Genomic DNA, 23,036 nt, shown 5'->3' on the forward strand with positions numbered 1-23,036 from the left:
TGCTGTAATCCAGTTCGCCTAGCATAGTATCAATCAATCAGATTTGCTGTCACAGTGTCCGCCATGGTAGTATATTTCTTATGTTGTTGACCATTGCGTTGCTTCCAGTATGCTTACCTTGGTGACAAAGGACACAGCTGAAGCAAACACCAACCAACACATGGATACTGTCTAGCTTTATGGAAGAGGGGGTGGTTTCAGTGCGTTTGGACATGTAAATCATTTTTGACAGGCGATCACTTTTTTGTTTAACTCACTGATGCACCTCTTCTTTTATTTTATCCTACTTTCAGCTTGTTGGAGAGAGTTTAGTATACTATTGTACGCAGTCTTCATTTGGCAAGAGGAGGCAGCAAGGTAATCTGTAGAGTAGTTAATGAACATTACTTTGATAGATACCTCGCTGTACTTCATTTTAAATAAGAGACTTCTGGAAGTCATTTGTCTCCAAAAACTCAAGAGTTATACATGTGAAGTAATCATTTAAAATCTGATCATTGGAAAGGAGTGAGTTTCACTCAGTGACATGTAATGTCTTCTCATCCATTACATCTCTGTGTACGAGAAGGCCCCTTATATTCACATGTCTTGTAATAGGGAATGCCATTGTTCATAGTTAACCGTTGAGGGCTGTTCCACCAATTATTCATCTAGCTTGTACAGTGAGGGCAAAACACAGAATGACTATTGTAGCCCATGCCCCACACTCTCGGCCACACTTTTTACACCATCTGCCAAGATGTATATATCTCAACCACACACTTACAAACCATCAGACACATTCCGTAAAGCCGTATCCACTTTCCACAATCTCAGCTGTGTTCTCCAGGAGCTCCATCGTATTCCCCACTCTTGCTCTCAGTTCCTATATCTGAGCGCCAGGACACCCGTAGGGTGACAGCAGCGCTATATAAGCACTATTACAATTACTTGCATCTGTGACACTTTTACCCTCACATAGTATATTTGAATTTACACCATGCTCTGCACTTCCATATTCACCCTCAGACACATTTTGTAGGCTATCAGCCAGATTCCAGATACCTTCACACACAATATAAAAATAATCTGTTTCTTTCTGTAATCCATCAACCACAGCCCACACACCTTCATTTCTGCTCTCCACACCATAGATTATTCCCTCAAAATACTTATTGAATCCTAGAAATGTTATCAGTACCCTAAGGCATGCTCGGTCAAGGTCTTCGCTTCCTTAGCCGCGGTGTCTGCACACACTTGCGAGCGATATGTACACTCTCAACCACCGTGCACACCTTCATATGTGATTAACCACACATTTTTCTTCTTTAATCACTTCGCATAGTGTACGTTTTCCCAATGTGCAATGTGCCTCTGAAGGGCAGTTGCACTTTCTATATTTTTTTTTTCTTTCCATGGAGAATACATTTGTCCCTAGGAGAAACCCTTCCTTGTTTTCCCTTCAATTTTGGGAAAGGGGAGATCTTTTTTCAAGTCCCAACCTGTCTGCAGATTTGTTTCTATCCTATACAGGATAAACTCTTCGATTATCGCCAAGGTGGGAATGTGCTTTGTAAAAGTTCACAAATTCACAAGTTTGTAGGTGTTTACCAACTTTTCAAAGTATTCCTCCCTAAAACGCCTACATGCAGCACTTAGAACAGAAGTACTCCCACATAATATTACGGCACATTTGTGTAATGTTATGTTGGGGTAAGGCCATTTACAAGGGTCCAGTAACGTTATGTGAATTGCAAAGATGCCCTGTAATTTATTTGTCTATTCTGCCCCTAGCATAAAGTGCTTGTTAGGGTGGCAGTAATTTTGCGGAGTTACTGTGAGTCATCTTTCTCTGCTATGATGTTAACACTCATTTAACAGTTCACCTCACCTCGATATTAACATTGCATTTTGCTTGGTTTATGATGCTGCTGTTTTCAAAATGAAACTATATCTGAAGTCAGTTTGCCTCCTTCATCTGTTAGAAAATATTTTTTCATAATTGAGCAACTCATCTGCTTTGGGAATACATACAACAATATCTTACGCTGCAGTGGTCCAGCAACTAGCCATGTCAAAGATTGAGGACTGGGCATGAGAGGCAGCGTGGCCCAGAGAAGGGCATAATTGGTAATTAAATAAATAACTGCATGGACCCAAAGTTTTACTTAGGAGACCACCACCAGCCCTTCCAATGTTGGGGCTGAAGAATACAAGGCTGCCTAGTGTTCATTCAACCTCATGCCTCTTTCTTCCATCACTCTGAACTTTCTGTACCTTCTTACAAATAATTTTTTACCCTTGTTTCACTGTTTCTCCCATGATGTTTTTGAGGTCTCGCCTGGCGTAAGACTGCGCAGACATGCGCAGTCTCGCTGGCGAGATTTAACGTTTTGGTTAGATTTCTATAGTGGGCTTTAAGCCCCGCCCCTCCTTTCCATTGGCTAGCGTCACCCTTTATGCTAAACGGTGGCCAGCCATTGGAAAGGAGCGTCTCGTGACGTACACTTTTCGCTTTTAGAGCCGTCCCAGTTGGACTGGCTGCTCGGACTTACTGCTGGCGTAAAAGGTTTTCTTATCTTTATGGGGCCAAACACATGGCCCCATAAAGATAAGAAACCAGTCATGCGAGTCAGTCCAACTGGGACGGCTCTAAAAGATCTCTTGTCCTCGCGCTCTCTCTCTCCCGCGTTCCCTCCCTGTGGCGCTCACACTCTACCCTCTATTGCAGGCGCTTCCCTGCGCAGGCAGTTCTCGGCTCAGGAGTGTCTTGGCTGCCCCGTGCCGTACCCCACACCGGCCCAGAGCTTCTACCCGCCTCGGCTTCTCTGCACCCTCTCCTTGCTTCTGCCTCAGCCCTGCTTGTCTTGCAGAGAGGCAAGGCGGCCATTTTACTGGCGCCATCCATCAGCCATGCGTGCCTTTAGGACCCCTTGCCTGATCTGACTGACTGACCTTTCACGTCCACTGGCGCTTGCCTGAGATGTGACCCACTCTTTCACGCTTCTAGAAGAACCACCCACCCATGTGACTGACTATTCATTTATTGATGTATGCATATGTATGTAGCGCAAACATTACCCAAAGGTGCTATAGCGCTTTACCATAAAAATATTTCTTACATAGCAGTCTCAGATGGTGAAAATCCTACCAACAATAGATACATGCCAATGCTTTTTCCCTCTGTCACGGCACAAAAAAAAGCCAGCGGCGTTGCTATAGAAACGAGAACCCTATGTTGCAGGCGCGGAGGGTTGGGGGCGGGGGGAAGGCATCAAACGCTGAGGTGTGCAATGAGAGACGGAGGACGACAGAAAGGAGTGGTACCTCTCTACCTCAACATCTACCAGGCTAGGGTCAGAGAACGGAGTGGAGGCCATTCGGTATGGGCTCTAACTCTGAGGTATGTAATGAGAGAGGCACTGTAAAAGTACCTACTGTACCTTGCTACTTGCAAACCGAGGATGCGCTTACTCCTTCCTGGCGCCCTTGTCCCAGACCGAGACTGAGCCCCCAACTCACTACAAATTAACCCAAGCTTTCCAGACCCATTTCCGGGGTAGGTATGTGGCAGAATGCTGTGTGGGGAGGGAAAGACACTAGGAGAGAGGGAAGTAGCTGCTGCTACCGGTCTGCTCCTCCGCACTTTCCTCTCGGCCTCATCAGCTGCTTTGCTAGGAGCAGGCGGTGTTGCTTAATGAAACTTTAATTTCTTTCCCTTTTCCCTCCACTGATTTCAGCCTAGATGCCTTCTCATGATTCTGACCTTGTGGTTAAGTTGCACTTTAACCTGAAATATCACATTTTAGATCACTAATGACTTTGGCCGTTATTGACAGTCGAAAGATGCCCAAACTAGGGTGCCCTGGTGCTGAAGGAAAGGGCATGAGTGAGGAGATTAGGTGACTAACCACGTTTTGATGGTTTTTGGGGTGGAGAAGACCAGTAATTCGAGTCTGGTCTAATATTCAAAGTTCGAGCCAAAGTTTGGCAGAATGATAGAAGAAGCATTGAAAATGCAATAGGCCTCGCCTTTTATTAAGTTAAAGCCATTTTCTTTGCTATATAATACCATTAGCAAATCAAATGGCTTTAACTTAATAAAAGGCGAGGCCTATTGCATTTTCAATGCTTGTTTTCTTTGGCTTCCTCCTCTTTTCTCCCTTTTCTGCCTTTCTCGTGCTCACAGTCAAAGTCTAAGTATGAAAAAACATGTGTCCGCGGTCCCCTAAATATCAGACTGGCAACCTCAGTCTACTATCCCCTGCACAGATTAAGCACTACCCCTGTAAAGGTTTGAGGGCAATTCCTGGGATGAAAAATGCTGAATAAAAGGAAACGAGTGGCAGTGTGAACCGCCTACTATTGAATGTGCCACATCCCTCGTTGCTGTGATGACGAATGAGCAGAAGTGCAGTCAACCTGGTGTTTAGCAGTTTAACACTTAGGCATATTTTTGGGGTGGAGGGTTATGCAACATAATGTAAGCCGATTATTTCAGTCTGATCCCTTTTTAGTTTAGTGTAAAATATAAACGTTTTATTTCCCGAAAAATTCTTCTTGCTTCTCTTCTCACTGGCCTAAGGCCACTGGTCTAAGGCCTGTTAAAGCAAAGAGATATAAATCATGCTGTATTCTGAAATAACACGAAAGACAAAAATTATAATAAAGTTTGAGGGAGGACATCTTGTTTTAAAAAGAGCTGTGAAAAATTAAAATGGCAGAAACCACTCACGCAGTAAATTTAAAAAATTTGCAAAAAAAGTAGAAAATAAAACTATGGTCCTTGTTATTTTGTCTAGTATGAAGTATTGGTTGGAGAGACCTAGGCATTAGTAGGTTGTTATTATATTAAGTCAGGTTCTGTCGTGCTGAGCTAAACTTTTCCGATCCCCAAGACTAAAAATCAGTTTGGTCTTGGTTTAATATGGACTGCTTTGCATTAAATGTATAACCTCCCCAGGGTGACCAACCGTCCGTAAATTTCACGGACAGTCCGTAATTTCGGCCGTCTGTCCGTTGTCCGTGAAGGATTCTTTAACGGACGCCATTTGTCCGTAATTTTATCAGGGCACCGGTCGCACCACCCTAAGCCGGCACAGCTTCCACCCACCTCCCTGCATGACTCCGATGCTGCTGAGGTCGAGTGTAACAGACTCCGATGCAGCACCAAAGCTCAGATACCCAGCAGCAGTGGAGAGGCACAGCGGGGTGGCAACCCTCACACCTTCCGCCCTTGATGAGCTGCTAAGAGGTGTTTGAAGGTGACTGAGAGGGAGGGGCTGCAGCTTCAGGCGCAGGGGCATCTATTCAGATGCAAACAGCCCTGAATGCGTCCTGTCTCTGCAATTTAGAGGGACCTCACACATTCCCTTTCTGCCCAGGGCCCCAAACATCCTAGAACCGGCCCTGATTACACCGAGGCAGCACGTGGATCTCTTCACAGAGCTTAATTACTGTTACTAAATTTTAAGCAAACCTCGTTCTTCAAACATGCAGTCTATAATGTAATAAAACAAAGAAATGACACAATCGCACCCACACTGATTAACAAAGTATGGAGGACAATCAGTTAAATCAGTTCTCTTGGAGTATCTCCTTTAAGTACTGTACATCACAGTGGGGGATGGCAAAACTAACATTTTAGAAAGAGAGCCCGTTGTCTCGTCTTGTCCAGGAGGGGGTGAGGAGCCCTACCCCACCCTAGAAGAGACCAAGATAATACTACAATACTGCATGCCCACCCTTATGCCCACCCTGGTGGATCCTGTTCCCCCTCCTGTGATGGCTCCTGCCCCCCTCCCGTGATGGCTCCTGTCCCCCCCCCCCCTACCCATCCCCCCCTGTGGTGGATCCTGTCTCCGCCTTGGGTGGCTTCCGTCCCAGTCCTGGAATGGCTCCTGCAGCGAGGGTGAAATTCTTGATGGACCTCTTCTCAAAAAGGCTCAGCTCAAAATTAATATGAAAAGGTGAGCAAGTGAGGAAGTGAAGGGATGGCTGGATGAATTAGTGAAAGGGTGATTGGGTGAATGAAAGATTGAATAGATGGATAATGAGAGAGGATGGATGGATTGAGGAGTGAGTGGAAGGATGAATGAGAGAAAAGGTAAATAGCTGGATGTATGGGTGGAAGGGTAGCTGGATGGGTAAAAGGGTGGATGGATGAGTGAAAGGATGGATGAGTGAAAAGGTGGATGATGAGTGACTGGGTGGGTGGATGGATGAGTGAAATGATGGATGGATTGATGAATTGATAATTGCAAGGGTGAATGGATGGACGGATGAGTGAAAGGGTGGATGTAAGGATGGATGAGTGAGTGAAAGGGAGGGTAGGTGGACAAAAGGATGAATAGATGAGTGAAGGAGTGAAAGGATAAATGGATGAGAGAAAGGATGGATGAGTGATAGGGTCAATGGATGGATTTATGAGTGGATGAGTAGATGGATGGGTGGGTGGATGGATGGATGGAAGGAAGGATGGCTAAGTGAAAGGGTTGATGGAGAGAGAAAGGGAGGATGGATGGATGACTGAAAGGGTGGATGGGTGGAAGGATGAGTGACTGGGTGGATGGATGAGTAAGTGAAAGGATGACTGGATGGGTGAAAGGGTAAATGGCTGGATGGATGAGTTAATGGATGGATGGGTAGAAGAGTGGATGGATGAGTGTACAGATGGATAGGGTGAAAGGGTGGATGGATGGATAATGAATGGACGAGTGAAAGGGTGGATGAAGGGATGGATGAGTGAAATGATAGATGGAAGGATACATGACAGATAGGTTTGCAAATGGTTGAATATGGCTGGGCTTACTTATATACTATTGCGCGACCTCCTCTGATGTGTCTGTAAAACTTACCTATTGTCCTGGAGTTTTGTCCTGAATTTTGACCTCCTGTCCTGAATTTGTGTCCTGAATTTTGACCCTTTGTCCTGAATTTTTACACTCACCGTCCTGAATGCCAATGCCAGTTGGTCACCCTAAACCTCTCCCACTGTACTTGAAGTTGTCTTGAACATATCTCTCTGCAGCTTTTCTGTCGGGGTGGGGGGGGGAGCAGATCGGGTGGTAGTTCCTCTGAAGATTAGTTCTGCAGACACTAATGGCAACAGAGACTGTAACTGCATCAGAATTGTATTTTTGGGGATACAGTTCTGAGGTGGGGTGACGAGTCTCAGTTTTGTTTCTCCTCAGAGAAATTTTTGGTAACTAATACCCTAAAAGTAAAATAAAAACAGGCGCTGTTTGAAGTACACATTTTTAGTACATTTCGGGAAACCTGCACGTGTCACCGCATTGATTTACAGCTGAGCGCAGAAATGATGATTGATGACGCTACGACGAGTCAGTGCAGTCGCGCGAGGGCTTTCTTTCATCTTTCCCGAACGGCAGCGAGGAGCAGATGGCGCAATAAAGACCCGTGCGCCTGCCCAGTATAGATCTGCGCCGATGGGTTGGCTCAGCTCTTTCAGAACATATATTTGGACTACATCTGCCTGAGCCCAGACAGATGGTAAAGTGTTATTGATATTTCCAAGCCCTCTGGAAGTTGGCCAGTCACTGCCGTCGGATTATCCCATTAATTGGATTCTGCTCATCTGCATGTTCCGCCAGAAAGAGTCGGATTGCCACTAGTTGCCTCGAGGCCTAGAGAGTGCTACTGCTTCTGACTAACTATGTAATGAATATTCACACTCCCTAACTCTGATTTGTGCCGCACCGCGTATTTATGGAATGTTGCGAGTGTTTGATTATTTAATTTATCTAACATCAGTACCGCCCTGTAAACGGCTGCTGTTGACCCCTACTTGTCTCCTAACTTCCGGCATGGCTAACGGTCACTGAATGTGTTTGATTGCCACGTAACACCTGAAAGAGGCGCCAAGCCGTCCCTCAAGCACAGGCACGTGGGCGCGTGATGCATGACGCGCAAAGGTATTCTCTTCCGGAGGTCAGGAAGATGTGGAGTTAGCTTCTGAGCATCGATGGTCATTATTGTTGCATTTGACGTCACTCATTTGTTTATGATTGTAACGCACATACAGTTTTTCATGCTTGTGTGTTGAAGCTGATAGTATTATGAACATATCTTTGTGGTACTAAGGTTTGTGAGCGTGTTTTGTGTTTTACAGTAATTACAAGCAGCGGCTACAGTCCCAGATCGGCACATCAGTACTCGCCCCAGTTATACCCTACCAAGTAAGTGAACGCCAACCTGCGCCTAGCCTCAAGTCATCCAGAATGTGAGAATATACACGTGTTTGATGTTTTATGCTGCTAAGTTTTTACTTCCTGTTTATGTGACCATTGATATTTTACATTCACAGGTGCACAGTCAATTATCTGAGTCAGGGTTTATTTAACCCTCGGCATAGTTCGTGTAGTTGCGCTACGTATAGGTACGCAGAGTGCACTTTGCACTACGCGTAGCTACGCAAACTGCGCAGTGCGGTAGGGAAATGCTGTTCGCAATGATTGCACAATGCCGGATGCTTGTCCGCACTGTGCAATCATTGCGAACGGCATCATGCACAGTGCAAGCAGTCGTTTTCTGCCGCTCAAGTAGATTTGTACTCGAGCGGCAGCTTTCTCAACGCGGACTGATAGTTTCTCATCACTAGCGGTCGTGAGCATACCCGACCACTCGCAATGAGAAACCTGACCTCCCCACGTTGAGAATCTCGCCGGGAGGTTTATTTTCCACACTTGCGATCGGCAACTTGAGGTTGCCGATCGCGAACGAGGAAAAAGTCTCGTTGGGATGTTGATTTTGCTCACTCACGGTCACCAACTTGACGTTGAGGACCGCGAGCGAGCAAAAAATGCCGCTATGCGTTTTTGCACTGTGCTACGTGCGATTCGCGGTGCGCGTAGTTGCGCAAACTACGCATACTCCGCAAGCGTAGCGTAGTTTTCCGCCCAGGCCTAGGTTTATTGACTAGCACCTTGCCCTCCCAACATTAGCAAATAGGGAAGCAAAGGTGTAGGGAGATGAAGTGGTTTCACTAGTATCACACAATTTGTTCTAATGATAAAACAGAAATAAATACGTGGGATTGTGATAAAACATTTCAGGCGTTCGTATGTACAACCTGGACTCGTATAAATCTATTGTACTGTCCTAGGGAGGCAGGTTATGCTCCAACATCGTAAGGTATGGTGCCTGTGATTAGTACTTTGTTTATTAAGAATTAAGAACACAGATTCAACACATATTTCTGGCATGTTACCTGACTATTTTTCATCAGTGGCATCCTTTCACTAATATCCTAGTGGAACCACTGGTACCATTTGACTCCTTATGGCATAACAGGAAGGTCACAGAAACCTTAACCCCAGTTGTGTGGTTGGGGTTCACACTGATTTGTGATGAGCACAATTAACCTGGTACTAAAACTAGCCAAAGCAAGAGGGTAACTTACTTTTACATCATCAATTACCTTTACACCACAGATCGTTCGGACACACTACATATAGAACTACTTACCTCGAATTACCTGAAAAAGATGCCTCTGGTTTTCATTGGTTTCGGATCCTTTGCTAATAATTTTCCTAATCTCAACTTTGAGATGGGACCACACAGGCAGTCGCTTGGTTCGGGATAAATCCATTAATCTCCCTGTTCATTAAATTGTAAATATGCACAAACCAGCTATACGTGCTACTGTCTATTACTGTCCGGCACATCTGTCTTTAAAAAGCTTCTCCTCCTGTTTCTAATCTGATCTAGGTGTGATCCGATCCCACATACTGTTGTAAGTATAAAACAATGGGTTTGTGGTTGCTCTGCTGCAGCAGCATTGGTCAAGCCAATAGTTTTGACTTTTTTTGGAGTGAAAGACCAGTGGACCCGCAGGGTCAAAAAGAGGAGATGGTGCGCAAAAAGCATGAGCGCTGTATTATTTGGCAAAAAGTATCCTGTAGAAAAAGAAGAGTGAATTAATGAGAATAATACCGCCTTGAAAAGATGGGGAGGTTGATGTTTAAGGAGAGGCGTATAAAGGAGGAGAGGAGCTTTGAAAATGAATAGAAAGGGAGAATTGTGTTTAAGGATTCCTAGAAAGGAGGAAGATGTAGTGAGGGAGAGGCTGGCAGAAGATAGGGCGCCTAGTAAAGAGTGACTAAGAGATAAGAAGGCAGTGCCATGGGGTAAACTGTAGAAAACTGCCAGCTTCGTAAGTACTTTTTCTACCATCCACCCCCATATTGGCCAACAGCCAGGGAAGGAATTTTTGGCTTGCAGACCAGGGGTTGGTAATCTGTTCTCATCATTGGTATCCGTTAACAATTAACATGAAGGTCCCCAAGCATTAAGGACCCTTAAAACGCTGAACATTAATGACCATCTGTCGGCTAAGATCCTTCAAATTTACAGCCATTGCTGTACAATATCAAGTTCTGAAAATATGCAACATTCGTCCAGACAGCCCATTAAATGCAGATAAAACACTCCGCAACTTAAAAATAGTAGAGTAGCTTAATAGTTCCTTACTCCATAAAGATCTCTGCTGCATACCCTCTTTTTCTTCAAACTAGACCTCACAGCTTTACTGCTCAACAACTACTTCAGCGCGTGCACAAGCTGATCTACGTTTCCCAAAGATCCAACCCACATTGACAGGCTCCATCAAGATGGTCACCTGACTCTTTCCTTCTTTAGTCTGTTTTCAACTACATTACCTTAATGCTGCATTGTTATATACTTTTGGGACTATTTTGACCATCTTAACGCTGTATTGTTCTATACTTTTTTTCTCTGACTCGTTTGACCCCATATGAATCCCCAAGGTACTTCTAGTAAACCTAATCACATAACCTGTAAATCTCTCTGATACCTTTGGGACTGGTTTATATAAAACTCAAAAATAATAATAATAAATAACCTATTAGTGGCCCTCCCCGGTAATGCATGGTCATTCTTAACAGGACTAAAACATGACTCTTACTTTGCAGTCACCATATACACCCTATTCACTCTAAAGTACAAAGCAATACATGGCATATCCCCCAGTTACTTGTCTGATACCTCTCTGTTAAACTTAAGCATAAAACTAAAATATGCTAGCCACAATAGACTTGCTAAACCTGGCCACCCTGTGCCACTTCAGGTTCCAGCCCTCTGATATGTTAGGACCTCTATACTGAAACTCTATGCAATCAGGAATGTATGCAAACCCCATCCTCCAGGAGTTCCCCAAAGCATTAAAATGATATATCTTCCTGTAACAAGGACACACGTGATTACTGATACCCTAATCCCTATAAGTATGTATATATATGCCTGTATCTCCCATTAGCCGCAAATGTGTTGTTTCCACCAGTGTTATCCACCCATTTGGTGCATGCAAATATTGTACACCACAGCCATTCAGTTTGGTTCAGTGGCAACCACACCGTGGTACCCCTATTTTTGTATGTACGATTCTTTTTTAAATGGTGTTTTGTTTAAAATGTATAGCATCTGCATAAATATTCCAGTAAAGAATATCAGTTGTCCCAGGCAATAATGGCGCCATGTAGCTGGGCATAGCACTGGCCCCTAGCAGAAAAGAGCCTTAGCAGCCTCGGTTTTATGTAGTCTCAATGTTCTGAGTCAGTTTTGACCTACAGATTTTCCTGGCAGTAATGAACATGAATGGAACCAAACAGTGATGAGCCTCTATGCTCTAAAGTGCATCAATGGTCCCAGACTGTAAGGAAATCCCACGCAAGAAAAAACCTTGGTAGCTCAGGCAGTAATGAGCATCACTGCCAGAGCAGTAATGAGTCCCAATGCCCCAACAATAATGAGTAATAAATAGTCCCAAGCTGAAAAGAACATCACAGACTCTAGGGTGAAAGGATCATCAATGCCCCCTGGTATTAATGTGTAATAAAGCCCCCTGGCAGTATTAATCCTGAATGAGCGAGAGACATTAATTGACATTAGCAGTTACGAGGCTAAATGGCTCTATGCATCAATCAGTGTCAGTGGATCCAGAAGAGGGTCAAAGAACAGTGGTAGAAGATGCCCAAAGAACAGTGGTAGAAGATGCCCTGTTTGTATGTGTGGATAAGATTCCAGGGCAGCTCTTTGAAATATGTGGAGGGTCTTGGAGGTTGTGACATTTGTGGGAGATTGGTTGGGATCAGTGGATACTTCCTGTATGGCCAGGTTGTGTATCTTCTTTGCTGAAAAACCAGCAGTCCAGTAAACCCACCTCTCATTTGGAGAGTCCTTGTAAACCTACAGCAGAATAAACAACGCTACACTTATTGGTTGTTCTGTGAGGTTTTTGGTGTTTAGATGGCATGCTAGTGAAACTTAAACATGAATGCCAACTGTGAAGATGCTGAAGGTGAGCATAACTAAGATGGAAGGTGCTGGCCAGTGGGAGCGGAATCATCACAGATTATTGCTTCATGCTTCAAAGAGGTCACTGTGAAGTGCTGCGGTAGCACAGTCAGCTGGGAAGAAAGTGTGCTGATGTACTCTTGGCATCCCAAATTTTGCTTTTGTGCATTAGCATGAAGTTTGGATCCTTGTTTTTTTTTTTTACTTCTACAAGTGCTGGTATATCCTTTTTCATAGAGATTTAATCTGATGTGAGATCTTTGTGTCATGGTGTGCCGAGCTGAACGAAACAGCGATGCGCACATTCGGCATTGAAGAAATTTGTGTTTAACCAAATTGTCCATTAAATAACGATGTTGTTTTGGTCTGTACGTCCCAGTGTGTGACAGAGATGCGCATAGTAGTGTTCAGCACAATAGAGAACCAAAGTGGGAAGTTTATGTTTTGAAGATAATGTATTTCTGATGGCTGATTCAAGGCCAGTAAAACCTAAATTACTAGTACAGTGTGTGAAAATGTCCTTAAAGGTGAAGAGTGGAAAGCTAACCAAATATGAGGTTTGCCCCAAATTATTCAACAGAAACCGCATAAATGCATTAATTTCTTTCATTAAGAACAAGGCTAGTCAGCAATGGTAAAAGCTTGAGAAGTGATATTGAAATATATGAACATGTGCTTAAAGGGAAGGCAGTTATCTAAATCCGATGCATGCCTGATTCATTCAAGGGAAATTGCATACATTTGTCGATTAATAATCGAGATGAATGTGAGTTTTATGAACTGGTCAGCAATGGAAAAGGTGATTGTTGCAAAGAAGGGGACCAGTTTTTGGGCGGAGCAATCAAAAAGTGCTTTGAAGTAAGTCTGGACCTTGATCAAGGAACATGGGCTTTTGTGCTTCATGGAAAATTGAGATAAGAGTCATTTCAAGATATCTCAAGTTATCTTTGCACTCTGGTGATAATTTGGGACACTTAAGAAATTACCCTCAAGTTTTTTCTAATGTTGGATGCGTAAACGAGGCTAGCTGTACTCATGGTTGCTATAGTGAAATTAAAATGTATGTCAAAGAAGATGCTGGGGGAAGGAATAAGAGAGAAGGTTAATCTTCTATGTGTCTTCAACAGTAATGGAACAAGTATGTGTAGAGTACATGTTAGTATTTCTGTTGCTGCCCACCCCGTTCTCAGAATCAACAAATTGACAAGTAGGATGGAGGGGCCTGTGAAGTCCTACAGTCTTTATGAAATCAAGTTAGCTCCAGAGATGAGACACCTAACCACCTTCTTTACCAGGCCTTATTGTATGTAGTTTAGAAGTGCATGTTTGTATGATGTATGTTGGGCTGTGTGGAGTGTATTTTGAGCTGTGCTTTTTCACGTGATATGTGTCACTAGTGTGCTGGGGATGGGGCATTCTAGAGACGGTTGGATTGTTAGGTGGTTTCTTTATTTGGTTGGTTGTGTTTCTTGTAATGTATAGCCCAATAAACTTTACTTGGTTGGAATCCTTATTGTCTTTATGATAAAGAGGAGAAATCTTATAATTTTACTACTGATGGGATCAGAGAGGAGTGGAATACAATGCACCATAACTGACACTTGGTTGAAAGTTACCTAGGCAGCTAAACAGATGATGGATGAAAATACTCGAATCCGTCTGTGCGGTTGGTAATTGCTCTAAACTCATTCAGTACCATCGCTCATGTGCGCCCTCCCAGAAGGGCATCAACCTTATTCATATTAACACTGGTCCTGCACCAGTAGGAACAGTCCAGCCCAGGGTGAAAACTACAGCAGGTGTATCATTTCCATACCAGTGTAGATGAGCAAAATGCAGTCTTTTTCTCCACTGTCTAGTTTTGTTTTACGGGTTACATAAGAGCCAGTGAATTTTTTATGGAAATATTGAGAGGGTGTTTTTACGGTTTATACTGCTGTCTGAGGTGCAGAAAGTTTTGTCTAAGAAAGGGAAATAAATGTTGTTGGATTGTTTGGTCACAGAGAGTTTAAGATAGTACAGATTGATTCACAAGCATAATAGGACAGTATAGACGGCAGATATATAATTGAAGTAAAAATATAACTGACTTTCCATAGTAGACGGTGTACAAATGTATGAAAAATGTGTACGTGTATGTAGACTAGCGGACAGCAATACATTCTTTGGGAGCATCACTGCATTTGATTTAATGAGAATCTGCCAGCTGGGTGTTAAAATAAATTCTTAACAGATTAAAAGAATGGTTTGAGTTACACAGAATAGCTGGTTGAGGTCAGGAATATGATAAGATGCTATCAGGAAGGGTACACAGCTTAGAGCTACCAGGAAGGGTACACCGCTTGCAGCGACCAGGAAGTGTACACCGCTTGGAAACTAAGGCCCTCTTAGAGTTGGTAGGGAACTTTATAGTTTCCCATTTCTGGAGGTAACTCTAAAAACAGAGGATAATTTCCTCCATGTCATCATCCCAGTGGTAGAGGAAATTCAGCAGGAGGTTTCTACTCCCAAAATAGTGTTAGTTTCTATAAATTGGATTAGAACATTGGAATGTTGGGAGCTCCATTGAAGACCATGAATTGGCTCAGGACCAATAATGGCTTATATAAGCCTTGCGCTCCATTTTTACAATATTTGTCTTTCTATTGCTCCCTTTTTAATTTAGGACATTCTACTCTCAGTGTGTAGACTGTTCTAATAAGCCTTGTAGCCCTACTGCCTTGGGCTGTACTGGTTGTTAAGGCCCCCTTCCTCGTTATAGGCCCTCTCCTATAGTCGAGCTTATATATGTTTTAGGGCCTCTTAACAACTGGTATAGCCTTCTGCAGTGGCCTATAAGGCTATATTACAATAGTCTTTGATTCTTCTTTCTTTATAGATTGTACACAACTCAAGGATCAATTCAATTTACGCCTGGATTTCTGTACTCTATTAATGCCATGTACTCTTCCTCTATGCCTTGTATTCTGCTTAGCCTGATGAAATTTGTGTAATCTGTTTTAGATTTATAAGTGTATTTAACTTCCCATCTGTTATAAACAGACCTGTTTTCTGTGTTGTATTTTTAGAACAGTAATGTCATCTCACTGCACCTTGTCCTAGCAGTGCAAGCTTCCAGTGCAATGTGTTTCTGTAAAATCAGGAGTGAGTGTGATGCCACTGCAGTACCGCAGCTCATACATTCTTTTCACTCCTGGCGGGGGCAGCTTTCAGTGTCCGGTCACAGCAGTAAGGGCATCTTCAGTGGGATTTGTGTGTGTAAGCAGAGATCTGACAGTGGTGTCACTGGCCTTTTCATTTCAACTTTGTCTCCCACATTGAGGTTCTTGTGATCCTATTGCATTCTTACCCTGGCTCTCATAAGTAATGCAGTGCATATAGATCGACTTAATCTGTAGAGTGCCTAAGTCAGGCACTCGCTCACACAATGCAGTGGAAAAACTACGTAAAGGGAACTGCAAGCAGTGACGGCATGTGAAATCTAAAACTGGTGGGCTGTAATCGCTTATTTCAAAGCCTGCCACAAGAACCCCTATGTAGTTCTTCACTTACAGATACAATACATGGAACTCAAATGCAGATTGTGGTCGCACATATTGGGTTTGCTATTAGCTGTACCCGAGTTTCTCTATTTGGGCAGTACACAGCGATGCCACAGTCCTCTAGACCTCTGTAGGCGCATGAAAAGCGATACATGTGGCGGTGCTGCACTCTCGTTTCATGGCGAGTCAGTAGCTCCTGAGGATTGATCCCGCCCCACCCCAACGCTACATCTGCATTTAAAGAATCTCTTCAAATCGTCCAACTATAGCTCGGAAAGCATGTTTTACTGTTTTAATTTTTCAGGATACAGCAAAGCTAATGCGGAGATATTCAACAGCCACATGGTGCAGCGCCGCAGTGGTCCTCTGAGCTCACAAGCCAACAAGATGCACCCAGCGTCTGCTCCCCAGCCTAAGGCTTGAGACCGGTTTAGGACCGATTTAAAATTATTTTATTTAAATTGTCTATTGCTTTAATTCGAGCTGTTTTTAGAGCTCCCCTTTAGGACTGAAAACAGTGTTCCACTCACTACACGTTCGGTTTTACAAGTTTTCTTAAGCATATTATGTGATAGAAAAAACAGTGATGTACGGTTTTTCGGTCATTAATAAGACGCTTTGGCCTTCCACACAGCTCAGTCTAATAAAAGGCAAAATAACGGAGACTGGCGCTTGTCCTGTATTTGCAGTCCGTGATCGCAACAACTTTTAAACAGTAATTAACACGTTGTGACAGCTGCGGCGGTCGCAGGCACTCGACATTCCTTGAACGAACTGTGCAGACTGAAGGCAAGTGTGCCGCCATTAGCCGAGACAGAGTTTTGTTTCAAAAGGTAAACCAGGTTACAAGTGCACTCATTTGGGGGTCAAGGGACGACGAGGAGCAGCTTTCTCCCCAGTCCACAGCCACAGAGCTCGTGCTCTACAGGACTCCTTGTCTTCGAGGACGTTTTCGCGACAGTCAAAAGTAAAGGTGCCCGATTCTGCTCCTCAGGACTCAACAGTCACAAAAAGCCACCCGAGCAGTGGACAAGGCGGAAACTGCATTTCCATGATAGACGACCCACTCCACATCCTCTTCCGCAATAAGTCCATGTAGTTGAGGTGTAGTACAAAGATGTATGCTTTATTGATACAGTTCTTAGTTGTAGGTAAGTATCAAGCAAAGAGTACAGAACCAGTTGTAGAATAGGTCTTCAGTACAGAGTAAAGTAGAGAGCCCCACCAGGAGCAATCATACCAACATTCTATTACCTCACCACGCACCAACATTCCACAGAACATCCATACTGGCTGAGAAGCAAGGCAGGGAAGCAGGAAAGGTGCATTACACTAAAGGCCAGTATACTACATCCTCCTGGCGATCCCCTGCCCTGCCCCATTATATGAATGGAGCTCTTCTGACCCCGCCCCGGGTCAGATCAGAAATAATCCCAAAATCAAACGTATGCCTCGTCAATAACATAACACCTACTGTCCTGGTTTGTGCCTTCAGAGCGAGAACCTCGCTCACCTGGCACATGCGCAGGAACACGCCACTTTCCTACCACCAGGGCTCGAAAAATCTGAAAAATGTTACTAGTCCTGCAGGTCTAGTACCTTCAAAAATCTCCTCGACCTAACTTCACCCTACTTGACCTCCGTCTCTGAAAGCGGAGCAAATGTGACAAGTTAACAAGACTTTAAGGCATCTTTATTGCTCATTAGCTTTGTGAGCAATAAAAATGCCTTTAAATCTTGTTAACTTGTCACATTTGCTCCGTTTTTAAAGACAGGGGATAAAAGTTAGTTTGTTTTCCTACTCGCCAGAAAGGGCGAGTAGGACCTAAAAATAGCTCGTCCTCATTAATTCTACCTCGCATATGCGAGCGGGCGAGTGGATTTGTCGAGCCCTGTACCACCCCCCAAAAAAATCCAAGATCACAGAATTGAGTTGATCTGCTCGTTGGTCCGTTTCCCCCTCCCCTATTATGGTAGGGTGATGTCCCGCACGCGCATTAACCCCGCCCCCTCCGCCTGTCTGCAAGCATGCTGTTAGAGGTGCAGCAATTCTCAGTGCGCTGCAGTGCAGCCCGCTCCCAGTGGCTCGGCTTCATCCACTCACTCTCTGACCTCTGTCTGCGCAATGATTGTTCCTTGGAAATCCATCGCTGCTCTGGCTGGGGTGCATGAAGTATGCACACTGAGAACCCAAGCATGATGCCTAGGACAGGATTTTTTACGTACAACTGATCTGCAATCGTATTTGAATTTGCAGGATGAACAGTGGGTATGTGAGTACATTAAAAAATAACCTGAAACAGCGTCTGACAGACTTGGGTGTCAGTCAGTTGAGGTGCATCTCTGCTATGAGTCTATGTCTTGCAGCACATCCCAATTTGTTTAAGCAACGTTTGGAAGGCCCTACCCCCAAAACAGATTTGGAAAAGAAAGTCCGAAAACAGAAACAGAACTCAGAGGAATCACAAGTATCACGTCCAAGTACTTAGGGGCATATTATCTAGGACGGTGTTAAAATTATCGCCGCTTTAGCGGCAGAAAACTGCCGCTAAAGCGGCGATAATGGGCTTGATAATATGCCCATGAGAATTCCCATGGAAGCCCATGTTCACACCAAAACATGGGTTTCTATGGGAATTCTCTGCGGCATATTAACAAGCCCATTATCGCCGCTTTAGCGGCAGAAAACTGCAGTTAAATCGGCGATAATGTTAACGACGTTTCTTGATAATATGCCCCTTAATATTTCTTCTAAGTATATTCCAAGAGTGACATTGGTGGTTTTCCACAGGAAGCTTCATTCATTCCAAAAACAGTTATTTCGCCCTTTGAAACACAAGTATGCCTATACATCTATTTTGAAAATTGCGCTACCAAACCTTTTTTCCAAATTCACAAAAGACGTTTAACACATGAGCGACAAGTGTCAAGAAGTGCTGCAAGTAGAGGATTGTTTTAGAGAGACAAGCTATTATTTGTGGTGTCACTTTCTGAACACTCCCACTCTGCTGATAGCATTCCACTAGTTTGTCCAACCAGATACTTAACTAGCACTAACCCACAACTAAAAATGTTTCTGTAAAGAAGGTCGATTCTTCTTGAAGTTAGGTCCAAGCTAAGGCAAAAGACTTCATAACACAAGGTTGATTTTTTCTTTTTTAACAACAAATTTTTATTTTGTCAATTATCACAAATAATGTAGAGCTCTGTAACCCAGAGACAACCTACCACATATCGCAGAAAACATGTTGCGTTGACATTTTACATAAACGTTATACAAAGAATGAAATTATGAGAAAACAAACCCCCCGCACTGTCTTTACGCACCACCAATATTAGCACACAGTCACCCGCACATGAAGAACACAATTCACAGGACCCAACAAGCCCAGAACCACAACTCCCGTCCAGCTCATCCCTCAAGTGCCACATACCGCACAACGGGGGGCTGTAGGTCCAAGCCTCGATACACCGCCCACCTCTTCCAGATCTTATAGTGCTTCATCGGGCACCCACGTGCCTGAAATATGGGAGCCTCCAAACCCATATTAAAGTCCAACCCATTTTTCCTAGGGGTGGGCGGAATTTGCGTAATCGCGTTACGCAAATCTTCGGGAAACGGTAAAAAACTCCGCGAACACGCAGAAATTCCGCGAACACACGGAATTGCTTGTTCGCAATGCTTTTTTCCTGTTCACAATCGCTGTTTGCGTGCTCGGGGAGAAATATCTCGCGAACACGCATTTTGAGAACGCGAACAAGCAAAAAATTTCACGAAGTCGCGGAAACCAGAATTTTGGGCAATTTCGCGTTCTCCGCGGAACGCGAAATTACCCAAATTCCGCAAATTCCGCGAGCGGAACGGAATTTACCGGCCAGGCCTAATTTTTCCATGCCGACAGCGGAGGTAGAGCCCCAGCCTTTCACTGACGTGCAATGTCCCGTTTTGCCAGTGTAAAGCTCAGCATCATCAAATGGCGCTGATAAATATTCCCCCCCACTCCTTCCGACTATAAAAATATTTTTAAGTGGGAGAGCTAACCAGTCTCTGCACGGAGCTCTATAGTTGTTTATTTGTAGATATTGAGTGTCGCTCTGGGTCAAGGGGTTTGTCTTTATGTGCTGTTTTCTTTTGAAGTGTAGGGAGTTAAATTAACGGAGGTGTCTGTTACATTAGCTGACACCAGCTTCCTACTAAATCTTTTAACTTGACAGCATGCATCTTTGGCATCACGAGGCAGCACTGTCCACGGAGGCTTTAGCTCATAGTCCAGTAGTGTATGCTTTTACATTGTATATTTAGAATTGAATCACTGCTGTCAAAAACAACGTGAATGTTAGTTTTTTTTTCAAAATAGTTTTTGTCCTGTGCCATAATTCAAATTGAGTTAATATTGTCAATTAAGAAACTGATTCTCTTTACATTGGCTTCTTTCTTCCTTCTATTTTTTTTTTGGTTTGGCTTCTTTCTTCCTTCTTTTGTGTGGTATAAATGCCACTATAAACTTCAGTTCTCTTGCAGTGGGGTTTGTCACTTCCGTTTTTATTCTTTTCTTATCCTTGGGTTACTTTCTGGATTGAACCAAGTTTTCACACTCTTGTAAGTTTGAAGAAAGCACTGGTTTCCAGGGAGCTGCGGCTTCTTGCAGAGGAAGTATTTGTTCTTGGAAGAAGCCACACCAAGATGTTTTAGTACCCTTGTTTAATCCCACCTCAAGCTTTCTCAAGCTAACAGCTCTTCTGCGACTTGTTGCGAGCAATCAAGATGGGATTGAAAGGTGGTTTCTGGGAAGCAAAAAAAAGGTGACTGCACCCTCCATGCCATAACAGTTTTACTGTCAAAAATCTGCTCAGCCCGTATTAACTAGGTAAATAGAAGGAATTTGGCCTTGCACCAAAGGGTGAAATGAAGGGGTATACCATATGCTTAATAGCGTGGTATATATACACTTGCTACTGAGGATGAGAGGGCTGAGGAAGTGTAATATGCCAAAGGCTAAATGTTTAATAGAGAACAAATAATGCACATTCAGATAATTTCAAAGCACTTTTCCTGAGTAAAATGGGAGACTGGTTTAAAAGTGTAAAGGGGATGTGGATGTTTTGTTAGGACATCTCTCTCAATCAAGGAGCAGGCGCTTACAGAAAACATTTGCTTGGTAGCACATCATGATTGCTACCCACTCCTTATGCAAATTCGTAGACTTCTCTGTGTGGGTTTCCACTTTATTTTTGACTAGATCAAATTACCTAGTAGCCTGCGTAGAGTAATATATTGTACCCACATTTAAAGTCAGGTGGATTGTCAATTCAACCTAACCCTATCTTACCCATGGGTTCCGCTTGGGAGAGCAAGGAACCCTCCTCTTAAACGTGACCTGCGAGTACGGTGCAGGAGGATATGCTGGAGATCTTATTGCATAGAGAGAGCTAGGAAGAGGTTGAGGATGTCACAAAGAACATAAAGAGAAGCATTCAGAGTCCTGTTGTAAAACTAAATCAGGCACAAGCAGTGTTGCATCCAATTTTAGATTCCAAGTTGAAGAGCTACTGCACTTGTACCTCTTTTTTTTCCATGCAAAGTTCTCAAAGTATTACCTAGGGAAATTTGCCTGGGGAAATGAGTCTGAAAAGGGGGGGAAATGCAGGTTTTCCTGTTCGCTAAAACAAAAAAGCGCTTTGTTTCCCATTCTGACCTTGAAATCTCAGAAATGAGTTCAAAATCTGGTTTCAGTAAAATCGCAACCGGGCTGCAGTGGTATTTCTGCCATGCGGTTTATTCTGCGAAACTCCGAATGACGTCTCCTGAGATTTCTGCTGTGTATCCTGTACGTTCTTAGGCGGTGCACCTCTCCTTTAATGCTACTAACCTTGCACATGGCTTAACTTGACCGACTTATATGAACATTTGAGTATATCATCCTAACACTAGAAATAGTCTTAGGCTGTCTGCAGCAAAAGGGTTTACATGGTCATATATGTGGGTAGGACGAATTATCATTACAGGTGGGTGTAACTTGCAGAGTTTCACTCCCCTCGAGATTTTGCAGGGTTCCTCGAGAAGCGGAGTTTGGCACGTCATGCTAATTTTTAGCACTGGACCTTGTTCCATGCTGTAAAATCAGCAAGAATGGTAGCACGCCAGAGGGTGCTGCTTTTTTTGCCACTCCAGTAGATTTTCTACTCGAGCGGCAGCTTTCTCAACGCGAATGGTAGCGACCCCCTACGACCGCCCGCATTCAGAAATCTAGCCGGGAGGCATTCTAGCGCTCGATTTTCTCACTTGCCAACTTAATGTTGGTGAGTCTTGCATGCAGTTTTTCTAGAACTCAGCACACCAAACAGAGCACAGACTGGGTAAAATTCTGTGACCTCCGGCGGCGAAGCAGAGTATATAGCCCACCCAATTATCATGAGAAGTGTAGTTGCATGTAATATTGTTACTTTACTTTAGAGAAAAAAGGTATGTGCTATTTCCGTAGAAAGAGCTAAGCATTTAAAAAATAAAACTTTGGCTGGTGGAAAAGGCAGCTCACAAGTCATCTTTGTTTCAGTTATTAATTTAAGCACCAGATTTGCAATGTTCGTTTTAAAAATATATCTCTTTAATATTAAAAGCATTTATTTTGTTTAAATATATTCAACTAATTGAAACCGATAAGAACTGAAAAATTGAATTCGATACTTACCAAGTATTATTAATGTCCCAAAAAGTTCTCAAGCCAGTGGAACACCCCAATCAAATATACATGCATAATGCATAGGAATATAAAATTCAGCTCTTTTCTGTTTTTGTAATTTGTTGTCTTAGGGTTCATTTCAAAACTAAATTTATGCTGATTCAGTCGTGATTCTTCGATATGCAGAAGTTTTTTTACTTAAAGTGGGTGTGACGCTGTGCATGCCAATTAACTGAGGTGCATGATGGTCAAGCTGAAGCATCTACAAATGTTAAGACTGTTGTTCAGATGGACCTAAGCCGGCGCACACCGGTGAACACTTACTGCTGTTTATGAAGAAAAAAAAAAAGCACTGTGATATCAGTTTATAGTTAAACACAAGGTTTCTCCAACTTACTTGCTACATAGTTGTCAACAAAGTTATGAAGGCTGTATAATTAAACACCGTATAGTGTTGTGAAATTGAAAGCTTTTTGTTCAACTAATGATATCTTTCCTAACA

At 43.4% G+C, this 23,036-nt stretch overlaps 1 protein-coding gene across 15 annotated transcripts in view; it reads left to right on the plus strand.

Annotated features, from left to right (window-relative positions):
- Positions 1-23,036, plus strand: part of EYA4 (EYA transcriptional coactivator and phosphatase 4) — a 671,943-nt gene that overhangs the window by 503,894 nt on the left and 145,013 nt on the right. For all 15 annotated transcript variants that reach the window (XM_085612271.1, XM_085612267.1, XM_085612263.1 and 12 more), the window contains one exon: positions 8,111-8,177. In XM_085612271.1, coding sequence (XP_085468397.1) covers positions 8,111-8,177 — 67 coding nt within the window. The remainder of the gene's footprint in view (positions 1-8,110; positions 8,178-23,036) is intronic.

Source organism: Triturus cristatus, chromosome 6, assembly GCF_964204655.1.
Source record: "Triturus cristatus chromosome 6, aTriCri1.1, whole genome shotgun sequence".
Taxonomy (NCBI): domain Eukaryota; kingdom Metazoa; phylum Chordata; class Amphibia; order Caudata; family Salamandridae; genus Triturus; species Triturus cristatus.